Source organism: Lissotriton helveticus, chromosome 3_1, assembly GCF_964261635.1.
Source record: "Lissotriton helveticus chromosome 3_1, aLisHel1.1, whole genome shotgun sequence".
Classification (NCBI taxonomy): Eukaryota; Metazoa; Chordata; class Amphibia; order Caudata; family Salamandridae; genus Lissotriton; species Lissotriton helveticus.
In genome coordinates this window covers 1,160,521,000-1,160,546,260 of record NC_136061.1, presented here as the reverse complement: position 1 = coordinate 1,160,546,260, position 25,261 = coordinate 1,160,521,000, and the positions used below count along the sequence as shown (strand labels likewise).

Sequence of the window (25,261 nt, the reverse complement as noted above, 5' to 3'; positions counted from 1 at the left end):
AATCCAAAGAAACACATTATGATAGCATTAGGTGGAGTTATACTGGGCCAACCTGTCTTTTTAGGTATTGGCATTCACACGAAATTCAGCATGGGCCATTGATATATAAACACACACTGCAGAGAGAACCCATCTAAATCAGTATGTTGGGGTAAACAGAATGACATACCAAAGGAAAACCATGAAACCCCAATGTCTGTCGCACCTTTTTCCATGTGGAGTAATAGGAATCTAGTTTTTAAGTGCTCCGCATTGCATGAATCTAGTTTGCACTTTCAGTAGTGTGAATATGGAATGTCCTGCATTCTTTGCTGTTATGCATTCTTTGATGTGTTTCTATACTGTTTCTCCTCAGGACTATAATGCCATTATATCCCTGGTGGAGACACTGGAGGCCCTACCCACATGTGACATGGCCCAACAGCAGAGTGTGACATTTCATTACACCTTTGCCCTTAATAGGTGAGTGTGGTCAAAGATTCTAATCACGGAATGCTCCACACATGTGATTACTCCTCCTTTATTGTGTGAAAAATCTACTGATCGGCTTGGCTTAGACATATGATTATGGCTGTAAGAGGGAGAGTATAGCTGAATGAGCTTATATTCCAGTCTGTAATGCACGGCATGACCACATTTTTATTGCATCTATTAGAGGTAGAACGTCGTTCACAGATACTGCTTACCAGGGAGTTCTAGCTAGAATTGTTTGTTAAAAAAGCCAACCTTCTGAAACAGCAATTCCTAATGTTTTGACTTCTTTGAACCCCTACTTAATCACTACTGGAAGCCGGGACCTCCAGCCAAGCAATTTCTATGATTTAACCCTCAAAACAATGCACACAAATACAGCAACAAGTATACATAAATGCATAAATTATGAAATATTCATTTGATTCAGAGACGAAAATATGCAAAAATTGACATTTTAATGGGAATGTTGGAGATTTTCAGTATTAAGTTTTGTTTCTTTCCGACAACGTGATATGATGGACTCCAGCATATCATTTTGTTTTTGCTCCTATTGCATGCTCTCTTTTTGTCAGTGCAAAGCAGTACTTCAATTTAGGCCATCAGTGGCCTTACTTGATTTTATTTTCTGTACTTGTGCTGTTCCAGAAAATCGAGATAAGGATACCAACTCAATTTTTAGCCTTCAATTTCTAATTTCTTTGCATTTACCGAGTGTTTTAAAAATGTGTTTTTGACTTGCATGTATATACTTTATGATCGGCTAAAGTTTACATTTTTAAACCGTCACAAACCTCCTGAGTAGGGATCGTGGACCCGGGAGTCTGCAGACCTACAGTTAGGAATGTAGGTTTTCATCTGTCAAATATTTTGATCACGGGTATACCTCCCCTATTAGCACCTACTTCCTTTCCTGTCGCCCCATTTCCTGTATAACTTGTCTCATTGTACCCTAGCTCAAATGAACTGCAACCACTTTTTTATTAGATCTTGCCTACAAGCAGCTTTAGCTGTGTGCCAAGAGCTGTTTTAATCTCACTACTCATGCACCGCCAACACGTAGGACACAACACACACACACATACATGTACCTATACAGATTTACAGAAATAGACTTCTACATGGCTCCTTTCAGCCATTAGTTACTGTGGCTTTAGGCATTGGCTCACAGGGCTGTCCATCATCGTTAGTGTAGCAAATCTGCTTTTTCGTGTGGTTTCACCTCCTTTTTAGGTCTCGCCAGCGAGACTTATTGTCAGCGTGATGCCTCCCAAGGGAGACAGACCGGGGCACGCGCAGATTCTGGTGTGTGAACACGCTTCCCATGAACAGCTTGTGCGCGTTAATTCGATTTGAGTGCTCCTCTCCGGAAGACGTGCTGCGCGTGAATTACAGTTAAGTGGTCCTCTCCGGGAGACTTGCTATCATTTAGCGGCATGGGGTGCCTGTCGGCATGCTTGTCATAATTACTTTCTTGGTTTCTTTTTCTAAACTTGTATGGACAGAATCCTCTTTTTAAAAAAAAAAATACTAAAAATGTGTCGACATTTAATGTATTGGATAAAAATCACCTTGCTTTGTTGTACTTTTTTCTGTGTATCAGTTTTTAAAAATAGCGATACACTTAAACATTTCGAGATGGCCTTTATGATCCGCTTCTTCCGTCATGCTACAGAAGCGTATCCAATTTTTTTCGAGTGACGGACAGTCAGTTTGTTTAGTTACCATTGCCGTCTCTTATTGACTACGTAGTTAGTCTGGATTACGTAACCATGTCACAGATACGAACGGCTTGCCGGGCTCTGTAGTCCTACGCGATAACTTAATCTCCCCATGCCCACAATGAATGTGTCCTTGTTTAACGTAATTGGTGCTCATGTAAAACACTCCAATGCCTTTGGGCCGAGTCCGCACTATATACACTTCTAAAAAATAACAGCAAAACAGGAGTCCCCCCCCCCCCCCAATGCTCCTAACGGCTGTAGCAGCACACAAAACTACTCCCAGATGACAAGACCCATGTTTTAGTACTTTTTGTCACACGTGCAAACTTCAGCGTTACTCTTGGAGTTGTTTTCGATTTCCGCATTGCTGATGTTACTCACAAGGCTGTCTGCAATGTCTACCCTTGATAGGAATCTGGTGACCTCACTATACTGATGCCTGACCTACACGTATGATTCGCAGGTTGCTTGCATGTCTCATGTTCAGGTATGTTCTGTTAGTAGCTATCCTTTCTGTGGAATGCATGTTCTAATTTCCATGCCGTTTGCACACTGCGCTCTTTATCTTCTTAGTTTCTTCCTTTTGTTATGGTGTAACATATGCCTGTTCATGCTTTATCCTTGTCATGTGTTTCTGGACACATGCTAGCCCTTAGCCTTAAGTTTTTGGTTTACTTAGGACAACTATATTTACTGGCCTCAGATGCACCGCAGTATTCACCTGTTTATTTTATTTAGATGATCAGTATTCATTTTTATTTTATTTTTTTATTTTTTTTAAAAGACCTTAATTTGCATTTCTGAAAATACAGTTTGAGGCCTACAACCCGGGGGCCAGCCGTTTTATCTTCAACATCTGTTCAATGTGTGCATTAATACATCGCCCATCAGCCGACATCCCTGGGGTCCGGCGGCGCAGGAAAGTTACGTGTATACGACATAGGCATTTCGTGCACCAGGCAATGTATAGGTCTAGGGTTTTTTAAACTTTTAAAACTTAAAACAACTTGTATATAATGTATTACATGATGAATACACACAGGGTCCTCCTCCCCGACAGTCGGTATATTAAGATATCTCTAGACAGATCCTTCTATTATCTAGTGTTAGACATCAGTATACGCACCACTGTTTTATCCTTGTTTCTGATTCGGTTCCCCCAGCTGTGTTTCATGTTTTATCCTTACCCTAACTCTCTTCGTCAGAGCTGGTGTCATCATCCTCTGGTAATGGTTCGCATATGTTACCCCTATAAACATTCCACGGTGCCCATACTTTATTCCATTTACGCGGGCTGGCCCTGGTGACATAAACTGTACGTTCCGTAACCATTAGCATGTCCATGTTCTTGGACCATAACGTCAGGGATGGTACTTCTGAAGCGCCCCATTTTTGTGCTATGTCCCTCTTTGCCACCATGATGCCCAGTGCGCTCCACAGTTGACCATATCTGGATAAGTCATTAGGTTCCCATATGTTTAAAATGCACTTGCGTGGTTGCGAAATAGTTCGCATTACCTGTCTCCAGTATTCGGCTATCAAGGAGCAGTCCCATAGGGTATGCAGCAGTGTTCCCTCTTCCCCGCAACCCCGCAGACAAAAGGGGTGTGGCGCTCTGTTCAGTCTGTGCAGCATGGTTCGTGTGTAATATATCCTATGTAGGATCTTGAGTTGAACTAGCCTAAATTTTGCTGAGATTCCCACCTCTCTAGGGGACGCCAGCGCTTCATTCCATTCATTGTCGTCCATGTCCACCTCTTCCGTCCGTTTCTCTCTTAATTTCAGTGTGGGGGTTGGTAGATTATTAAGTAATTTACGATAGGTGAGGGAAGTTGCTTTACGTTGCATAAAGTCCGTAAGTAGTCTGTCCTCTAACGGCGAAGATTCTGGGAGTTCAGTGTCTGGCGGTATGACCTGTAATGGCGCGTGTCTGATCTGTACGTAGCGGTAGATTTCGTTCGGTCCTAGGTCGTACTGTTGCTGGAGTAACGAGAACGGGAGCACCGCCCCCTTGTCCCACAGGTCACCCACTGTGGATATGCCGATACTGTCCCATTGTGCGAACCCTTTGCTAAGTCTCAGCCGTCCCAGTGCTTTAGTATCCCAGAGCGGGGTAAGCTTAGTGATCTTATGTTCAAGGCATGTGGGCTGCTGAATTCATATCTGTAGCATAGATCGCCGCCTGGTGTTTGGTCCGGATGATTGCACATTGTTGTCCTGGAAGAGTCTTCGAAGTAACACGAGATAGGTGGCTCCTCCCCTGGACTACAGTGCGCATGGGCATCGACTCCATCCCCAGATTGTTTTTTTCCGCCATTGGGTTCGGATGTATATTCGACATCTCCAGTTCGGAATCAATATAGACTCTTCTTACGGCCCGAAGGCCTTCTCTTAACCGTCGGTATTGTTTGCGTTGGGTCCCAACTCTGTTCCGGCTCAGTTCCCGAGTCGGACATCCAGAGGAGTCACGTGGCTCTTCGGTACTCGGGGCCCAGTCGACGCAGCAACACTTACGACGACATCATGGAACGGAGTCCGTTTAAAAAATGTCCCGTGTGCGGATCTAAGTACCCGCACATCGACGTCCACCCTGTGTGCAACAAGTGCCTGTCGCCAGACCACTATGAAGCCAACTGTATGGCTTGTTCCAGGTTTCGATCGAAGAAGACGATTCGACTTCGGCACGTGGCGCGCCAGGAGGCCCGGCAGTCGGCCCCGGCACCGGTGGATATCTTTGACAGAGAAGAAGCAGACGAGCAAGAGATTCATCTGCAAGTTTCCCCTCCAGCGGAGGAGATCGACTACGGATACGACGCAGGCGTCGAGGTGGTTGAGGCACCAGAAGTCGTCGACGAGGTAGGAGACGACAATGAGGCCTACGGGGCCACGAAAGATAGCTCGTGTGAAGAGCTAGGCCCCGAACTAACAATTACTACGGCTCAGGTCGAGGGATCGCCACACGGCCTTACCCAAGACCTTCCACCCAAATCCACGGCCTCGCCTATGGGCCCGGCTACGGACACTTCTGCGGAGCCGACGTTGGTCAAAACGAAACCGAAACCTTCGGTGTCGACGAAAGCGAAAGTAATTGAGACGCCATCGAAACTGAAGACGTCTGCCACCCCGGCCGCCTCCTCGTCTTCGGACACGTCGGGGCAGCCGAAGCCGAAGAAGGCTGTTGACCTGGGGAAGTCGGCCAAGGGTGCCGAACCGAAGTCGGTCAAGGGCGCAGAGTCTAGACTGGGGCCCCGCACCCCGTAGTCAAGGCCGCCGGCACGAAGCCGTCGACGCAGAAGGCTGTCGGACCGGCAGGGGGACGCAGCGCGCAGAAACAGGCTGATCCGGTCCCGGATAAACATAAGGCATCGACGCAAGAGTCTTCCCTCGCTGGTGGACCGAAGACGTCTGTCGGATCGACGAAACCGTCCGCTTCCTTTACGAAGCAGGTGTCGAATTCTCTTCAACGCATTAGGAACAAGGCTTCCGCGTCCGCACCGAAGGATGCTTCCGCCGCGAAGCCAGCTGCCACGACGCCAAAGTCTTCGGTGCCTCTCCTGTTTACAATGCCGCCAAAGGTGGCACCGAAGGCCTTCGCTCCACGGTCGGTCACCGAAGCGCCCGTCCCAGTGTCCACGGTGCAGAAGCCTTCTCAGCCGCTTGGAAGCTTGAAACCGCGACAACCCTCGGTGGAGGAGCAGTCGGAGCACTATATCGACGCCGACACCGGGAAACTCACCCTCTACAAGAGGAAAATCACGGCAACCCAGCCTTTGGAGTCCTACACGATTCCTTTGAAGCGCAAGAAGCCTGCTGCGGGCTCCCCTGTTCTGGTGGAGCCTCTTGCTACACCGACTCCACGAGTGGCTACACCCTCACCCACTTATTCGGATGTGGAGGGTGGGGATGGTGATGACGAGGAGTATGGCTTTCCTGCCAACACTGATCCTGAGGATCACAACGACTCATGGACAGTTGCAGGTGACACAGGGGATCAGCACACAGCCCAGGACCCTCAAGTGTACGCTGTCAAGACCTCTCCTACTGAGGATTCAGCTACATTTAATGCTCTAATTGAGAGGGCGGCTAAAAACCACGACGTGGACCTCCACACTGACCCTATCGAAGTGGACTTACTTTTTGATACCTTTTCCACTGCAGAAAAAACTGTCAAGACTCTCCCCATGCTCAAGGGGGTTCTCAAACATGCTGCAGACATTTTTAAGGAACCCACACGGGCCAGGGTGGTCAACCCTAGGATTGAAAAAAAATATAGGCCGGCGCCTGGCTGTGAGAAGTTGGCCTGATATATGATGCTCACTAGTTCTAGTGATCACCTTGTATCAGTCCAAACAACTCTTATGGTGATTGGTTGTAAGTCAACCTTATAGACCAGCTATCCTAATGGTAGCATGGACAAAGCAGTCTTAGGCTAAACTCTTTTGGCATGTGAAGCCAGCTATTTTACCACAATATAACCCCTTGAATACCAAGTGAAAGGACACCACACAGGTTGTTATGAAAATAAACTGTATATTTATTAATAACAACACCTCTGAACTCTTTATGAGGTCAGAGGGCTAAGCACAGGACAATCTCTTACGAAAAATACTACAAGTCGCACAAAATTACAATGGTGCCCTAGGGGCACGACAGACCATATACTAAGTAAGTGGAATGTGAAAGTCGATAATTGGAATGGAGCTGTCCAGAGGCTGTAGGGTCGATGGGACCATGCTATACTAACTTCAGGTAAGTACTAGGAGGCCCACGGAACGCGTGTGGAGAGTGTGAACTCACACGCGAGATGCGTAACAACGTCTATGGACAGTACAGTTCAAGTTAAAGGTGAGTACGGACAATCCTGACTAGGTAGGACTAAAACGACTGTGGAACTCGACACTAGGACAGTTAAACTACCCTTGAGCACCGAAATGCTCGTGTTACCTCACCCACGGGCCGCGGGTGCATAGGTGTCAAAGTGCGTCGGGTTCTCGCGTTGAAGTCTATGGAGCCTGAAAGAAAAGCTGCTGCAGGCGACCAGGAGGAAGATGTCCGGTGCAATCCAAGGGTGGATTGTTGAAGAAGGAGACCTGAAAGCAGAGGGGACAATGTTCACAGTCACTAGCCAGTGACTGGAGCGGAACCAGGAAGGAACCAGATGTCGTCGCGATCAGGTGAAGAGTGGACGCTTGACTCTGCAGCCACGTGGACCAGGAGGTGTCTTCGACGACCAGGATGGAGGCACGAGCTGTCCCACGCAGGCTCTCGCTGTCGGCGGTGTTGGATCCGGGATTGGAGGCAACAGGCCTTGGCAAAGGCAACCCACGCGGTGAGTGGAAGAAGCGTCTGGTGCGGACTAGGAGAGTCCGGGGTGCCCCTCTTTTGAAAGGGAGCAAGGGCTAATCTGGAGCAACCAGATCAGCAGTGGAAATTCACAGGTTCGTCGTCTAGGAGGCCACTAGCCAGCCGGCAAGTGACCAGACAACGCGTCAAGCAGGAACCAAGCAGAAGGGCCCCACGCAGATCTCGTGGATGCTGGAGGGCTGCTCTTCGGTGCAGGGGCTGCTCGGGGTTGGGGCTTCTCAGTCCCCAAAGCACTTGGTCGAGTTTACCTCGGGAGTCGTGCTGGAAGCGAAGTGCAGGTTCGTTCAAGATGTCCGGTCCCACGTGTCTCGTCGCACCCACAGGTCTCAGCTTTGCTGCAGATGTAGGTAGAGGTCGGAGAGGTCTGGGAATCCGGGTCTCGTCGGGCTCTGAAGTCTGGATCCTCGAGGGAAGACGACAAAGTGAAGCCGCTGGACGCTTGATGGTGCCTGCAGTTGCAGGGTGGACACTCCTTGTCCACAAGGGAGATTCTTCAGTCTTCTGTGGAGCAGAACGTCGAAGGCCAGAGTTTCTTCGTGATGAATAGTTCAGGATAATCTAATTTGGAATGGGACCAGCTCCTACCTTTATTCTCCTAAAGGGGGCTGCACTACTGACTAGGTCCCTCCCCTGGGTGGGACCAGGAAGGGGGGTGGTTACACCCCCTATCCTTTGTCCGGTTTCCTGCCAGAGCTGGGGCTGGGATGCCCCAGCAACTGGTTTGAACCGGTGTATGCACAGGGCACCTTGTGTGCCCCAGGCATGTCTCATTCCTTTCAGGCCTCCCTACCTCAATACACAAACTCCTGTCTGGGGTGGTTCTAGCACCTCCCAAGGCAGGAAACCCTTTGTCCAGGCCATCCTCGCTGGAAGGACTCCCAGCAGCAGGAGGTCAGGCTTGTGTCTGTGGTGGCAGCATCCATTTTGTGATGCTGAGGCTCGAGTTAACTTTAACCGGGGTTCACAGTTACATACATGCCGTGTCCCTCTAGAAGGGTGGAATGCTACCCCCGTCGCCAGAATTGGCGAGGGGGTAGTATTCCAAATCGTATGACACCTTACTCGACATGTTTTGATAATGTTATACCAGAGTTAGCATTAACCGCGAGGTTGATAATGCACTTAAGAGTATATGGTATAGCGTTATCATGGAACAGCTATTGGGACTTGGTTCCGCAAGCTGCAAATGGGCTCAGCTCATGCCAGAGCACCATCTCACATAATTCCAAGCACTCTGCCTTCAAGATTGATAAGGCCTTCCATAGGAGTGACTGATAGGAATATATGTGTCCATTTTAGGGTTAGATATAGGTATACTATATCTACAGCAAAGGGTGTTTACACCACCTTGCCCCAGCTGTCATGCAGCCAGTTGTGTCGGATGTAGATGGCCAGCCAGGGGTGGCATAATACATGCTTCAGCCCCTGGTAGGCCCTGGGTGCACCTATGCCCTGGGTACCTAAGGTACACTGTACAGGGACTGATAAGGTGACTCAGTATCCAATTAGATATGTACCTAAGGTACATGGAATCCATTTTAACAGAGAGAGCAGGAAGCCTGGGGTCCTAAATAGCAGGATCCCAGGCCAACTAAGTCAAAAACCAGCAAAACACCAGGCAAAAAAATTGGGGGCAACCATAGTCAGATATCCACCTTCCTACACTGGTGACCCCACCTACATCAGAGGACAATTGCCATTAGACTCTCTGGTTGTCTCTAATGCCCGGAAGAGGGCAAACTCACAAACCACTGGTAATGCTCCTCCCCCCGACAAGGAGTCTAAAGTGCTGGAGGCCTCAGGGAAGAGGGTGGCGGCTCAAGCGGCCAATATCTGCCGTATCTCTAACACTCAGGCGCTACTAGCCAGATATGACAGGGCGCACTATGACACACTAGAGACCCTGTTGCAACATCTTCCAGATCAGTATAAAGAGGCAGCTGAGATGCTTATTCAGGAAGGGAAGCTTATCTCCAACGCTTCCATTAAGTGTGCACTGGACGTAGCGGACACAGCGGCCAGGGCCATTAACACCAGTGTCATGTTGAGACGTCAGGCCTGGCTCAGGATCTCCGGTTTCAATCCGGAGATACAAACTACCATCCTCAATCAGCCCGTTAACCCCGATAGGCTATTTGGTCCTGAGGTGGATACAACCTTGGAAAAGATAAAAAAGGATACCGAAACTGCTAAATCCATGGGGGCTCTCCAGTCCCAGCAGTTTCGGGGCAGCACTGTTCGTCGCTCAAGCACTAGAGGGGTTTCCAGAGGCCAGATGTCCCAGCAAACGCAATACAATAAAGGTGGGGCGCAATCCTCTTACACCAAGCAGAGTAGAGGCGGCTATCGGGGCAACAGCACCAAGGGCAGAGGTCGTGGAAACAACAACTCCCGCTCCTCCGCCACCACCAAACAGTGATGCCCTGTCGCTGCCCCCCGACCATACTACACCTGTCGGGGAGAGACTCCAGCGGTTCCTGCCAGTCTGGAGATCCATCACCACAGACAGGTGGGTCAGGAAACTTATCCAGTTCGGTTATTGTCTGGAGTTAACATCCACTCCACCCAACATGCCACCAAAACACCGTCCTATGTCCATAGAGCATTTGCACATATTGCAGCAGGAGGTACTCGTCATGCTGCAAAAAGGGGCAATCGAGCTCGTGCCAGTGGAGGAAGAAGGCACGGGAGTGTACTCCCTGTACTTCTTAATCCCAAAGAAGGACGGATCCCTCAGACCCATACTGGACCTCAGACCCCTGAATCAGTACATTCTATCAGAACACTTTCATGTGCTCACACTGCAGCAAGTTCTCCCGTTGCTCAATCAGGGAGACTTCCTCGCAACCTTGGATCTCAAGGATGCCTATTTCCACATTCCACTGCATCCATCACACAGGAAATACCTCCGGTTCACTATTCAGGGTCGGCATTATCAGTTCAAGGTCCTGCCTTTCGGGGTGACCACAGCCCCCAGGGTGTTCACAAAATGTCTGGCCACAGTTGCTGCGCACCTCAGGAGGCAGAACGTTCACGTTTACCCTTATCTGGACGACTGGCTTGTCCAAGCGAAGTCGGCCCAGCAGTGCGCCACCAACATGTCCCACACCATTCACCTCCTTCACGATCTGGAATTCTCACTAAATTATCCCAAGTCGCACCTTCAACCGGCCCATGTGCGGCAATATCTGGGTGCGACGATCAATACTCTGGCAGCCACGGCTCAGCCAACTTCTGTGATGGTCGACAGCATTCAGTCACTGATCCAAAAGTTCAGACCGCAACACTCGCTTCCGGCAAGAGTGTTCATGCAGTTGATAGGCATGATGGCCTCCTGCATCTTCCTAGTCCCGCACGAGAGACTACATATGCGTCCGCTCCAAGAATGCTTGGCTCATCAGTGGACTCAGGCTCACAGACAGTTGAACGACCTAGTGTTGGTGACCGGTCGGGCATACAGCTCTCTGCATTGGTGGAATCCACACAACCTTTGCAAGGGCCGACCGTTCCAAGAGCCTGTGCCACAGATTATCCTGACAACAGACGCATCTCTCCAGGGATGGGGATCTCATGTGCTCCACTACACAGTGCAGGGACTATGGACAACGCAGCAGCAGAAGTTGCACATCAACTACCTAGAACTGATGGCAATCTTCATGGCATTAAAGGTATTCAAAGTACATCTGTGCAACAAAGTCGTGTTGATCCGGACGGACAACATGACAGCCATGTACTACATTCAGAAGCAGGGAGGTACACACTCTCCACAGTTGTCTCATCTGGCTCAGAGTATGTGGAAGTGGGCCATTCAGAGGAACATCTTCCTCATGGCGGAACACCTCCCGGGCAAGGACAATCAGACGGCGGATCTGCTCAGCAGGTACAGCCACCAGATGCACGAGTGGGAGATACATCCATCAGTACTCCGCCCGTACTTCCAGCAGTGGGGTCATACAGAGATAGACCTGTTTGCCACAAGGGAAAACGCAAAATGCCAAAGCTTTGCCGCCAGGTTCCCTCACCCACAGTCGCAGGGCAATGCGATATGGATGAACTGGTCAGGCAGATTTGCGTACGCTTTTCCCCCAGCACCTCTCATACCGCTGGTGGCACGAAAGCTAAAGCAACACTCGCTGACACTCGTCCTGGTTGCTCCAACGTGGGCACGCCAACCATGGTACACCAAATTTCTAGAACTCTCCGTGGTACCGCATCAAAGGCTGCACCTCACACCCAGGCTTTTGACGCAGAGCCATGGCGACATTCAGCATCCAGACCCGCAACAGCTCAACCTGGCGATCTGGCTCCTGAAGTCTTAGGGTTTGGCTACCTTGACTTGCCTCCTGAATGCATGGATATCATACGGGAGGCAAGAAAGCCCACCACCAGAGCTTGCTATGCAGCGAAATGGAAGCGGTTTGTCATTTACTGTACTGAACACGACATCAACCCGCTAGATGCATCCATTCCCAACATCATCTGTTATTTGTTACATCTTTACAAATGCAATCTAGCATATGCTTCCATTCGGATACACTTATCCGCCATAGCGGGTTATCTCCAAAACAGGCAGCACCTCTCCGTTTTCAGAGTGCCTGCCATCAAAGCTTTCCTAGAAGGACTTAAACGGGTCATCCCTCCCAGGACCCCTCCAGCTCCTGTATGGAACCTCAATGTGGTCCTCACCCGGTTGATGGGCCCACCTTTTGAGCCTCTGCATTCCTGTGAGATTCAGTTCTTAACATGGAAAGTGGCGTTTCTCATTGCCATTACGTCTCTGCGACGTGTTAATGAGCTGCAGGCGCTCACTGTACAAGAGCCATTCATACAGATTCACTCCCAACAGGGTGGTGCTGCGCACTAACCCTAAATTTCTTCCTAAAGTCGTTTCGCAGTTCCATGTCAATCAGACCATTGAGCTGCCCGCGTTCTTTCAAACCCCAGAGACAGTGGCAGAAAGAATGCTCCACACTCTTGATGTCAAACGAGCTTTGATGTACTACATCGATAGGACAAAAGATTTTAGGAAGACACAACAACTCTTTGTTGCCTTTTCAGCCCAGCACAAAGGCAACCCCATTTCCAAGGCAGGGATAGCCAGGTGGATCGTTAAGTGTATTCAGATTTGCTATCACAAGGCTAAGCGCACTTTAACGTTCCCCCCTAGAGCCCACTCCACCCGCAAGTTGGGGGCCTCCATGGCTTTCCTTGGTAATATCCCTTTGGAAGACATTTGTAGAGCAGCCACTTGGTCTACCCCACACACATTTACTAAACACTACTGTGTAGATGTGCACTCCAAGCAGCTGTAGGGCAGGCTGTTCTAAAGACACTTTTACAGACATCTGCAGCTGGCACAGGCGGCCGCCGTTAATGGAGGGACTGCTATTTATTCTATGCTACAGATATGAATTCAGCAGCCCACATGCCTCGAACTGAATATGCTACTTACCAGTATGCATCTGTTCTTGGCATGTAGGGCTGCTGACATTCATATCGCCCGCCCTCCTCCCCGGCGCCTGTAGCGGCTGCAGAATTTACACTTATTCTTAGCATGGTCATCGCCCACACTGTTACACTCCATCTTCGCCACAATGGCTAAAAACAATCTGGGGATGGAGTCGATGCCCATGCGCACTGTAGTCCAGGGGAGGAGCCACCTATCTCGTGATACTTCGAAGACTCTTCCAGGACAACAATGTGCAATCATCCGGACCCAACACTAGGCGGCGATCTATGCCACAGATATGAATGTCAGCAGCCCTACATGCCAAGAACAGATGCATACTGGTAAGTAGCATATTCATTGTCCACCCCAGTTTCGCCTGAGCTGCATGCCACAGAGTGACCGTATGTTTCGTGGGGCCAATCAATTTAGTCGCCTTGCTTCTGTCATAGTGTCGTAAGTATGCCATTTGTGCCCAACTGTGCTCTGTCGGCCCAATATGCTGGGTCTTCTTGGGGCGCGTGAAGCCATTGGTTTATCATTTTTAGCTGCACCGCCCAATAGAACATTTGTAGGTTTGGCAGCGCTATCCCGCCGTCATACCAGCTCTGGTTGAGCTTGACATGCGCGATGCGCGCTGGGCGGTTATCCCACAGTAAATTAGAGACCAGTGCTGTCACTTGCTGGAAATATCTCTGCGATACCGGGTAGGGCGTGTTTTCAAGAGCGTACAAAAAACGCGGGAGCGCCATCATTTTGTATAGAGCTGCTCTGCCAAGAAGAGTCAATGGCAGAGATCCCCAATATTTCACATCCCTGCGCAGACGTTCCAGGGGGGGGTTTCAAGTTTAAAAAAAATAAAAAATGCCGCCGGATCAGTTGTGACATATATGCCCAGGTATTTAAAGAAACCCGTGGCGCGCAGTAGAGGGCAATCCTCCGCAAGGGAGGGGGCCGCCCATTCAAGGTGTAAATCACCGATTTGGACCAGTTTAATGTGTAGCCCGATGTTTTCCCATAGGCGTCACAAATTTCAAGGAGCGCCGGTATACTCCGATTCTGGTCTGACAAGTATACCAACATGTCGTCTGCATAGAGCGACACTCTATCTTCTCTCCCCTCTGTCCACTCAATGCCCTTCAATAATGGAGTCGTTCTAATTAACGTCGCTAATGGTTCCAGGACCAGGGCAAACAGTAGGGGTGACAAGGGTCAACCCTGTCGGGTGCCTCTTGCTAGTCGGAATGTGCGGGACAAGTGATCGTTAGCCGCAACCTGTGCCACTGGGTTGATGTGTAAAAGGCGCACCCATGCAATAAATATAGGGCCAAAACCCATATGTGTCAGTACGGCGAAGAGGTACCCCCATTCCACCATATCGAACGCCATCCTGGCGTTGAGGGAAAGGATCATTGCCGGATCCAGTATTAGCGGGGCCCGCGCTAAAATACCGTGTACTCGCCTGAGGTTAAGCGCTGTGCTTCTATTGGGCATGAAACCGGATTGATCCGGGTGTATCAATTGTGGAAGGTGGGTCATCAGTCTCGTAGCCAGTAATTTTGCTAGGATTTTCGCCTCCGCATTAAGAAGGGAGATCGGGCGGTACGACGCACAGTCATCCTGTGGTTTCCCAGGCTTCGGGATCGCCACTATCGTTGCGGTCCTTTGGTTTATCGGCAGTATTCCATGCGATAGGCTCTCCTCGTACATTGTTAAGAGTGGGGGACCCAGCGTGTCTGACATGGATTTGAACCATTCGATCGGGATACCGTTCAGGCCTAGGGCTTTACCGGAGGGTAATGCTTGTATAGCTAGACGTACTTCCACCGTCGTGAGATCGGAATCTATTTCTAGGGCTACTTCTGGCGGAAGTGTCCGGGTCGCTATGTGGTCAAGGGCGGTCAGTGCCGCCTCCTCTGAGACTTCTCGGTCAGGTGTATAGACCTTTTCAAAGTGTTCGGCCAATGTGTGTACTATGTCCTCGGGGTGCGTCTGAGTCGTTCCTTCTTTGGTGTGTATTTGTCGTATGCCCCTAGAGCAACCCTCTCTCCTGTCTAACCAAGCCAAGCCAACAGCTTCCCGGCTTTATCACCTATGTCATAAATTGTATGTGCCGTGGAAGAGATATTTGTGAGCACTTGCAGTCGAATGTGGTCCTTGTATTGCTGCTGGTGCAATTGTAGGACATGTGCATTGTGTGCTGTGGGATCGGCCATATGAGCCGTGTTTGCTGAGTGCAAAGACAATTCCAAGTCTGCCAGTTGTTGCTGTCGCGATTTTTTTGTGGCCCGTGATGGAAGCTATCGCTTGGCCCCGCAGGACTGTTTTATAGGCCTCCCAGAGAATTGAGGGTGAATCTACTGATTCTGTATTTTCTTCAAAGTAGCAAGTAGTCAATGTTTTGAGTGCTTTCTTGATATGGGGGATTTGTAAATAATTGGGGTAGATGGGATATATCCTCTGACGGGTTTTCTCCCTGCTAGATAGTCATCACCACCGGAGAGTGGTCAGAAATTCCCCTGGGCAATATATCTATGGTATCTTCAGTGTGCGTATCGGTCCCTGGCATCAGGAAATAGTCAATGCGGGACAGGCTGTCGTGAACGGCCTAAAGGTATGTATATTGTTGTGCAGTGGGATGTTTCTCTCTCCATAGGTCTGACAGACCCATCGCCTCGAAGAAGCCTCGGAGTTTGGAGGGACCGTTAGTGTGAGGTCGTGTCGGGAATTTATCTAATGTCGTGTCAATTATTGCATTGAAGTCACCCCCGATGATGGTGTCACCATCTGGGAGGTGCAGGAGAAAGTCACCCAGCGCCGGAAGGGCCACTGTGTGTAGGGACGGAGGTACATAAACTGATACTATGTTGAGGGATTTGCCCTCCCACTGGCCACTTACTGCCGCAAAGCGTCCCTGGTCGTCCACCTTGGTCTGCGAAAGAATGAACGGGACGACTTTTTTAGTAGGATACCTGTCCCTCTTGAGTTTGTGGTAAATTCAGAGTGCGCCGCCATTTTGTAGCCACTTCTATCTAGTGCCCGGTGTGCCCGACCAGTGGGGTGTGTTTCTTGTAGGAGGACCAGAGCTGGGTTCTGTCGCTTAATTGCCGTTAGTACCAGCCCTCGTTTAATTTTGTCACCCAGTCCCCTCACGTTCCAGGTTAGGAGTCGTAAAGGAGGGACTGAGGCCCGCAGTGGCGTATCGTCATGTGCAGGGGTAGGAATGTGATTTGCCATCGTGAGGTGACGTGTGCTCCTCATGTCTATCTCTCCGCCGCCGCGCCATACATCTGTCGTTTTGTGGAGTAGAGTGTGTGTATGTTTCATCATAGCCTAACATCATGAGCATTTCTATAACAATAAACAAGAACTCCCCTCCCCCCTCCCTGCTTCCCTGCGCCACGGACATAGAACGGCCCGCCTCCCCAACTTTGCAGAGTGCTTTACCCGTCCCCAAACTATCTTACTTGCTTGCTGGGGCTAGGGTTCCCCTTGAGGCGGCGGCCCCCCTGGCTTCTAGGGGCTTACTCCGTCCAGGAACCAAGGGCAACCCGCCCGGCCTATTCATAGTCAAGTGTTATGAGCCAGAGTTAGTTCATTAGGACGCTGTCACTGTCCATCGTTTACTGAACCCGCTTCCGACGTGTGTTCCAAATCTTGTCGGTTCGATGTCTGTGTATCTGTGAAGTCCTCGCCCCGATGGTTCCGTTGGGTGCCGTTGGGCCGGCGTGGAGTTCCCACCGGGCGCCAGCCCTCCAGCCAGTCTTGAGCTGCATCCGGAGTGTCAAAAAAACAGGTTTTTTTTATCAGCTACTACTCGTAGGCGCGCCGGGAATAACATAGAGTAGGGTATTTCTTTTGACCTTAATGCCTTTTTCACTTCTAGGAAAGTTCTCATGTGGCGGGACACCTCGGCTGTGTAGTCCGGAAAGAAGACTATCGTCGAATTTTGTATCTTTATCGGTGGCGACAGTCTGGCCGCTTGAAGTATGGCATCTCTGTCTCTGAAATTAAACAATCGAGCCAATACCGGTCTCTGGGCCGCTCCTTGTTTCGGTGCTCCACCCGGGACTCTGTGTGCTCTTTCCACCGAAAAGAAATGCGAGAGAGCCTTGGGCCGGAGTTTGGTTTTGATAAGTTCTTCAATGTAGAGGTCCATCGCGCGCTTACCTTCCGTCTCAGGCACTCCAATTATGCGAATGTTGTTGCGCCTAGAGTGCCCTTCCTGATCGTCCAGTCGCTCCCTGAGGTGTTTGTTCGTGGCCTCCATGCGCTCCATCGCTCGCTGCAGATCTGAGGTATCTTCCACTAGGGACTTTGTGACCACTTCAACCTGCTTCACACGCTCCGCCATTTTATGGAAGTCCGCACGCAGAAGGTTAACATCTGTGGAAATCAAACCCACCGTTGATTGGACATTGGTGAGGGCATGCATTATGTCTTCTAATGTTACTTGTTTGCCCCGTCTTCCCCTGCACGTTTGCCGATGGAGGGACGGCCCCCTGTTTGTGGTGGAGCGTTTTTGTCATAGGCGAATTCATCAAGTCTCGCCTGTGCTGTGGCGTGTTTGGGCCCTCTGCCCGCTATGGTGGTCGCGTCGTGGGTTGCCAGGAATTTGATAGTCCTGCTCTGGTCGGAGCCCCGCTTACCGTGCGTGGAAGCAGTTCTGCGAGTGAGTCTGCAACTGGGCTCTCTTTCAACAGGTGTCGCTGGCGTCTTCCCCAATGCAATGTGTGTGCGGCCGGATCTCAGGGTCACTGCTATATCTGCACCTGCAGGGGAGGCCGTCACCGGGCTTTCACAAGCCCGCAAAGCTCCCCCCAAGTCCCCTTTTGCGGTGGCACAGTTCGAACCACTATTTCCAATAGGCATAGGCCGAGGTGCCTGGGGGCCTCGCGTCGTGCTCAGTCCCCATATTAGTCTAGATTGTGGCGAATAGATCCATGTGCGCTCACCGCGTGGTGTTGCCTGAGGTTAATTTGAGGCGGATTTGGCGATTCTGAGAGGGGCCCAGGTCCACGACCATCTGCGCCGGCCCCCGCTACCGTGCCTCACACTCCTGACGTCTGATATAGTGCCTGGCAGGGGAGGGCAGCCGTCTGTGATCTCGCGGCAGATTGCAAGGCAGGGGGAGTGTGCCGATGCTGTGTAGAACTCCAAGGAGGCCCCCTCTCTCTCCGCGCTCCGCGTTTCGCTTGTCCCGGGCCCGTCGGGGGCTCTCGTGCGTCGCCTTATCTCTCTCGCAGGTTCCCGATGTGCTCAGCAGCCCCGGCAGTGCGGTTCGGGGTCCGTGTTGGTAGACGCACGTTCTTTACCAGCTGACTGGGTCGGGTTTCAGCAGGGGCAGCGCCGCTCTGGGACAGTTGGGTCAGCTTCCGGTGAACCCTCCCGTCCAGCCCTCACTTCCGGTCGGGCCGGCGGGTACTTTAGTGCGGTGCCCCAGTTCCGTATGCAGGCCGCGGCCGGTGAGGATGTGTTTTACCCGCTATCTGGCAGCGGATCGGGACCGGAGTTTCACCGGACGGTGCCTCTCAATCCCGGGTTGCGGAGCACGCCCCCAGCGATGTATATTGTTTGGATACTTGACCGGATTTATGCGGTAGGGCCGCTGTCCCCACGGAGCTCCTCTATTACACCGCCGCCATAGATGGCTGCTAGCCACGCCCCAGTATTAATTTTTGCAACTATATTTTCTGACAACATAACACTCCCACTGTACGCTGCTTACATTTGCAGTCCCATGTTGTTATTTTCCACAGTAAAGTTGAGCCATCTGATATGACCACAGACGAAAGGTTATGTGAAAAGCTTTGGGGTATGTTTTTGAAGTTGTGATTACAGGAAATGGAAACCATTATCACTAAAAGCCTCTCACCTTTTTTAGCCATCAGAATGTTTAAGATGTTTTATTTTTTTATAGAAGCAATTGTGAAAAAGTGGAGTCACCTGAAAATTGGCATACCCAGTTCGTGCAGAGCGCTTTTTATGTAACACACAGTCCTGGAGCGTGCACTGATACTGATAGCTGAAAAATGTATTCCACACTGCCCTGCAAAACAATCATTAAGAATGCAATAGGTCTCGCCTTTGATTAAGTTAAAGCCATTTGCTTTGCTAATGGTATTCTATAGCAAAGCAAATGACTTTAACTTAATCAAAGGCGAGACCTATTGCATTTTCAATGCTTGTCCTCTGTTAGATATTGCTGGCATTTTTACTCTGCACTGATAACCCACTGACTGCTTCTGAGTGAAGTACTCATTATGTTGGTGCTCATAACTCCATATAAATGTATTGCATTTAGATTCTCAGCAATAGTCAGTCTGCCTGCTCTTTGTAAGAGGAAGCTGCAGACCTGTTGGGCATGATTCCCTTTGCACACCTCCATAGGGGCTTGCAGCCTTCAGCTGGAGGAGTGAGTGACAGCACCTCACACAGCAGAGAAAAGAGAGGAAAGTGTATGGTGGGTCTATTAGGTCCACTGCTACGGACACTTTAAAGGACAAGCAAAGCTGGCATGCTTTAATGGGGAGAAATATGATAGTCTGATTTTACATAGAGGCCTAGGGTCAGAAGGTCATCAAACCAGTTTAACTGAGACCAGTGTTATTTTCCGTGGGAAGGAATCCGTGCAAATGACTTAATAGAGGGACGCCCAAAGTTTTCAAAATGTCAGTAATTGCAGAAAATTGAACTGTCAATTTACTTTACAGTTTTTGCCATAAGTCACACAGTTCTAGTAAAATATGCTGTGGCTAGGGAGGGAGGATCAGAGAAATGTCACACCCTTCACTATCAGCCTTCTCTAGATGATACATTTGATGGTGTATAGTCAGAAGCATCACATGTTACCCAGATATGCTGCTTGTAATCTATAGACCGGGGACACTGTAGCCGGTTAACAACCCACCTTTGTGGGCTTCTAAGAGACAGAAAACAGCTGGAAGTTGAAACATGTAAAGAGGACAACAGATCATAAATGTATGTGGTGCAGAACTTGGAAGCTGGCAAGAGAATGCTGAGCTGTGTGCAGAAACCAGACCACTACAGTCAATCTGTGTTTTTTTAAGTAGCATCAGGGTTGGCTAATCTCCTGATAGTCGCCTGGGACACAGCAGGGCACCTGAAAGACTCTTAATGTGAAGCAGACCAGTCAACTGTGTGTACATTCATTTATGAACTGGGAAGTGAGAGACAAAACCAACCAGCACTCACTGTGAGCTGGTATCCAGGAAGAAGACCCTCTTGTGGAAAGTGAGGACTTTGGCGCCAACACCGAACTGAACTGTAACCTGAGAAGGTGGTTGGTACTGTCTTTGACTGTAGGACTCTGTCTGCCATTGAGATGCAAGCCAAAGATACCCCTAGAGGAACTCTGAAGTTTTGAAACTGCCTACCTGCCTGCACAAGATTACTGACGCTAATCCAGTCCCAAAGACACAATTTTATAAAAGAGGGTCTAGGGGATAATTTTTACCGACCATGTAATCTCCACACCCCCAGTCTAGTACAAGAAAAACAAAACCAGAGACTACCGGTCAACTCATCAAACCTAATACAAAAGCCCAAGAGAACAAGAACATCAAACACTCATGATTTGAGTAGCACCTGGCTCAGAAACAAATCCCATCAGCCCACCACCCTGGCGGAACATAGTCATCTGGGAAATGATGGTATGAAATCTGTGTAGCCAAATCCAGAATGGAATAGCTATGCAGAACTAGATTTCAATCCAGTAGTTGGCCCAGCCAAAAGTACTCTCAAAGCAATGGTGCTGATAATGTGCAGTGCGAAGTGAGTGTGATAACTCAAAATGACTAAGAGGACAAAAAATATGTTTAATCAAGATTGTCCAAATGTCAAGATTAAAAACAACCTGATGGTGTGAACAAATGACTATCTTTTGGCAATAGGTGGAAGGTCAACATGTTTCAGCCGTAAAGGTAACAATGACCGGCTTTCGTCAGGACCTAAAGAGTAGTATGCTACTGCAGAAATATATACAATATATGTATGAAAAATTCAGAAATTTCTAAGAAAATACATGCACCAGTGGTTATAAACCACTCTACCAGAACCTGGTGTGGACCGAAGTAACCGGTAGGTTCGTATGCAATCTTCTTTCCTGAAATAATACAATGAATTAATTTGTGATGCTAATAAATTAACATAAATCCTCTTGAGCAAGATGTACAGTCTAGTAGTTATCTCAGAAATAGACAAAAATGTCCAAAAAGTGGCAAAACAGAACTTATGATGAATAGCCTAATTAATTCAATAAAGTAGTACTCACCCAGCTTTGTTTGGGAGTAAGCCTCACCTCACACGGAAACTCGCTCGGTGAATTAGGCCCCGCTCTATTTATAGGTAAACCAAGGAAACACAGATGAAAAGAGGAAACTCCAAAAGTGTTCCTTATCAAACAACAAATTAAAACCTTGATTGTTAATATGATTCTGAAAATAGACTAGAGGGCTTGAGAACAAGCAAGGACAGCAATGGAATTACATGATAAGATTTACTAAAATCAGAGTGTTTATATATGTGACGCTCATATAAGACCCAGGTCTTTAAATCAACAAGTACTCAGGTAGAGGCCATGTAAAAACAACTGACCTCGTACTCTCAAAATGGATTTAAAATAGAACACTAGCCCTCCAGAAGATAAAAAAGTGACCTAGGTTGAAAATAAAGGTACTTAGCGAACATGCCCTGGAAAGATATCAGGAACGAATGGCAGTAATACTAGAAGCACTCGCAAGCTGCGCACCTGTTCGTCGGTACCTCCAGTTGAAGACCAAGCCGAAGGGGAGGTACCGAACGGCAGGCCAACTCGCTTTATATACTGCCTCTAATTAGTAAAATTCCAAAAGTTAATTACATGCTGATTGGAAGCTCGGCATATGCAAACGCAAATAAGAGTGACAAAGCCACTGATATAAAGATTAGCGCAAGTTACTGCTTGTACCGTGCATGCTCAGAAATGGAAAAACGCCTTGCTAAGCGTCGCACATGTATGCTACCATCCACGCTTCCCCGTTTGTAGCGCATGCTCGAAACCTGAGACACTTGCACTCTCGGACGCGTGAGCGCGTTGGGAAGATCAGTCCTCAATTGCAGCCACGGAGAGCGCTGTACGAAAGACGGGATGAACGGACCAACAAGCCCTTTAGTAATTACATAACTACATAAATAGCCCGCCATGAAGTGGTATAGTTCAATGGTACTTTCTGAAAGGAACTCAGATCTTTAGCAATTTATGTCTATGTGCCCCTGCGTTTGAAACAGCACAATCAACATCACATTAAACAACTAGAAGTTAGTCCTCTAATAAACCTCAACTTAGAGGTTCAGCTGATGGTAAGATGCATGTTAGTTATAATAACAATGTGCCATGTGTAGATCTAACACAAACCATATGTCCACAGACCCACTTCAGAGGTATCTCAAAATCACGTTGATGAATTCCCCCAGAGATGTTACTAACATTTTAATTATAGGGACGGAGTGTCATTGTTAGTCAGAAGAGCACAGATGTTATCGAATTCCAGTGGCAAATTAACCCTTAGAAAAAAGAAGCTCCGAATCATCAAGAAGCTAGTACATGCAGTGAGTCGAGAGGATAACCTCTACAAAAAGTGTTAGTGTGAGTCAGATAAGGGTGTAAAACATGGCTATAGTAACTCATCACCTATATTCACCTAAATTGTACATTGATGGAGGTACCTCCTACATATACAATGATACTCCAGATGGACGTATCGTAAATTGGACTCTGGACTGTAATAAACCAGCAGAGAAGCTCGAATGTGCCTAAAAAAGGGGGCATCACCTACTTACAGCGAGACCCACGGAAAATCGTCGTTAAGACCGTTGATGTCACATTTCAGTTTGAAAATCCACTTTTGTTCTTTAATGAAGAGGAATCTCGAAATGTCGCTAACATGTGGTGGAATAAATGGACGTTCTAACACAAGCCACCGCATGTCATCTGCTTTGTGTTTAAGAGCAAGAAAGTGATTGGTGAGACCCGTGGATTGTTTATTACAGCGAATTGTGCTTTTATGCTCGCTGATTCTGAGTTTGATTTTTCGTGTGGTATGGCCAATGTACCTCAGCGAGCATGGCCACATAATCATGTAAATAACTCTGTCCGAGTTACAGTTGGTGTGAGTCTTCAGAATCCATGGCTTCCCTGAACCGATGTCCACAGACTGTCTTGCGTGTTTGTGGACACACGCTACACGACCCGCAGGGATGGTGACCACGGACCGGAGGGAGATTCCATAATGTGTTGATGTTATCATGGGGCTGGATCTTAGGCCTTGTTTGTACCAGGCTATCTCGTAAACTGGAGCCCTTTCTGAAGGAGAACAGTGGGAGAGGAATGTTCTCCGTGGCCACATTTGAAATGCTCCAGTGTTTGCGTACAGTTTTCTGCACCTTGTTGGAGAGAGTGCTGAAGGTATTTACGAAAGTAAGTCTCTCCAACGGTGCCTTCTCAGGACTGACATCTAGTAGGGCCTCGCGGTTGTTATAAGAGGCCCGTTTCCATGCCAGCCGAACAAGACGTTTAGGGTAGTCACGATCTTGTAGTTGTAACGACAATTCTTTAGCATGTTTGTCAAAAAGAGGTTTCATTGAACAGTTCCTACGAATACGTAGGAACTGGCCTACGGGCAAATTCTCACGTAGGGCTTTGGGATGGTGACTACCAAACGCTAACAGTGAGTTCCTGGCCATAGGTTTTTTTAATAATTCACATTGCAATTTACCATTTTCTGGAAAGTTGAGAATATCCAGGAAGGGGAGTTGGATCTTACTAAACTCCACTGTGAATTTCAGAAATCTATTCTGTTGGTTAAGCCATCCGTGAAATGCCTGGAGCTCAGTGGTTGCGCCTCGCCATACCACAAGGATGTCATCTATGTATCTCTTCCACAGCACCACATGATGGAAATACGGGTTGCTGTGGTTGAGAACACAATCTTGTTCGAACAGATGGACATACAGGTTGGCGAGGCTGGGCGCGAAAGTGCTGCCCATAGATGGCCCTGAGATCTGCAGGAAGATTTGTTCCTCGAATCGAAAGAAATTTTCCATCATGGCCAATCTGGCACACTCCATGATGAAGTTAACTGGAGTGATACTATCCAGGGTTCGTGCATCCAGAAGGCCTCTAATGGATTCCAGAGTGTCCTCCTGAGGGATACAGGTGTATAATGACTCAAAGTCAAAATTGACCAAAAGGTCAGTTGTGACGTCAAAGTCAATATCTGGGAGAAGTCTAATGACATCAGCAGTGTTTTGGAGGTACGTTGGCATGTCCTTGACCAACACCTCAAAAAATAATCCACAAAGCTGGATAAAGGTTCCAAAACAGAACCAATCCCGGAGATGATGGGACGTCCAAGCGGTGGTCTCTGGCTCTTGTGGATTTTCGGTAAACAGTAAAAATAGGGCATGACCGGATGACTCATGACTAAAAACTTTGCTTCATGTGGAGTGATCCACCCCTCCACACTAGCCTCATCAATCAATTGTTTAATCTCTGAAGTGAGTCTGGATGTAGGATCTGTAGAAAGCAGGCGGTATGACTTAGTGTTGTCTAATTGTCTACGACGCTCAGATCGGTAGGTGTCGGTATCCATCAATACCGTTGCACCACCTGTTAGAAGCGGCTGTCTCTAGTTGGCAGAGGTATACCCTTCTGACAAATAGGGACACACCTTTTCTAGTCAGGGCAAGGAGATCACACACTTAGATAACCCCTGCTCACCCCCTTGGTAGCTTGGCAAAGCAGACAGGCTTATCTCAGAGGCAGTGCGTTAAGCATTTATGACCACATACAGTAATAAAGTGAATACACTACAAATGGACAAGACACAGTAGTATTATAAAAATAAGTATTTTTATATAAGGCTTAGCACAAGACCAAATAACGACAAAAATATACCACAATCTTAATAAATACTCTTGGAAGGAAAAATAATAGTTCAAGCACGGTTTCTTCTTAGCACAAAAGTCTTTAGTATCAAAAAGCAACTCTTCTTCTCTAAATCAAAGTTCTTGGCAACAATGTAACCCACACGGGAGTCACACGACGTCGAGGCAAAGTTAATCCAAAGGTTCGGCGTCGACCGCGAGGAGCGCTACGTCGAGCCCGGAGTCGCACAGACCCCAACAACACAGTACCTTGGAAAAGTGAAGCACTCGATGATCAGCGGCGTCGAGATGTCCGGCGTCGCGTCTTCGG

At 48.5% G+C, this 25,261-nt stretch overlaps 1 protein-coding gene across 2 annotated transcripts in view; it reads left to right on the top strand.

The window, feature by feature from the left end:
- The window catches only part of LOC144823334 (mitogen-activated protein kinase kinase kinase 6-like), a 1,091,718-nt gene that overhangs the window by 237,440 nt on the left and 829,017 nt on the right, over window positions 1-25,261 (top strand). For both annotated transcript variants that reach the window (XM_078681777.1, XM_078681776.1), the window contains exon 6: window positions 356-462. In XM_078681777.1, coding sequence (XP_078537903.1) covers window positions 356-462 — 107 coding nt within the window. The remainder of the gene's footprint in view (window positions 1-355; window positions 463-25,261) is intronic.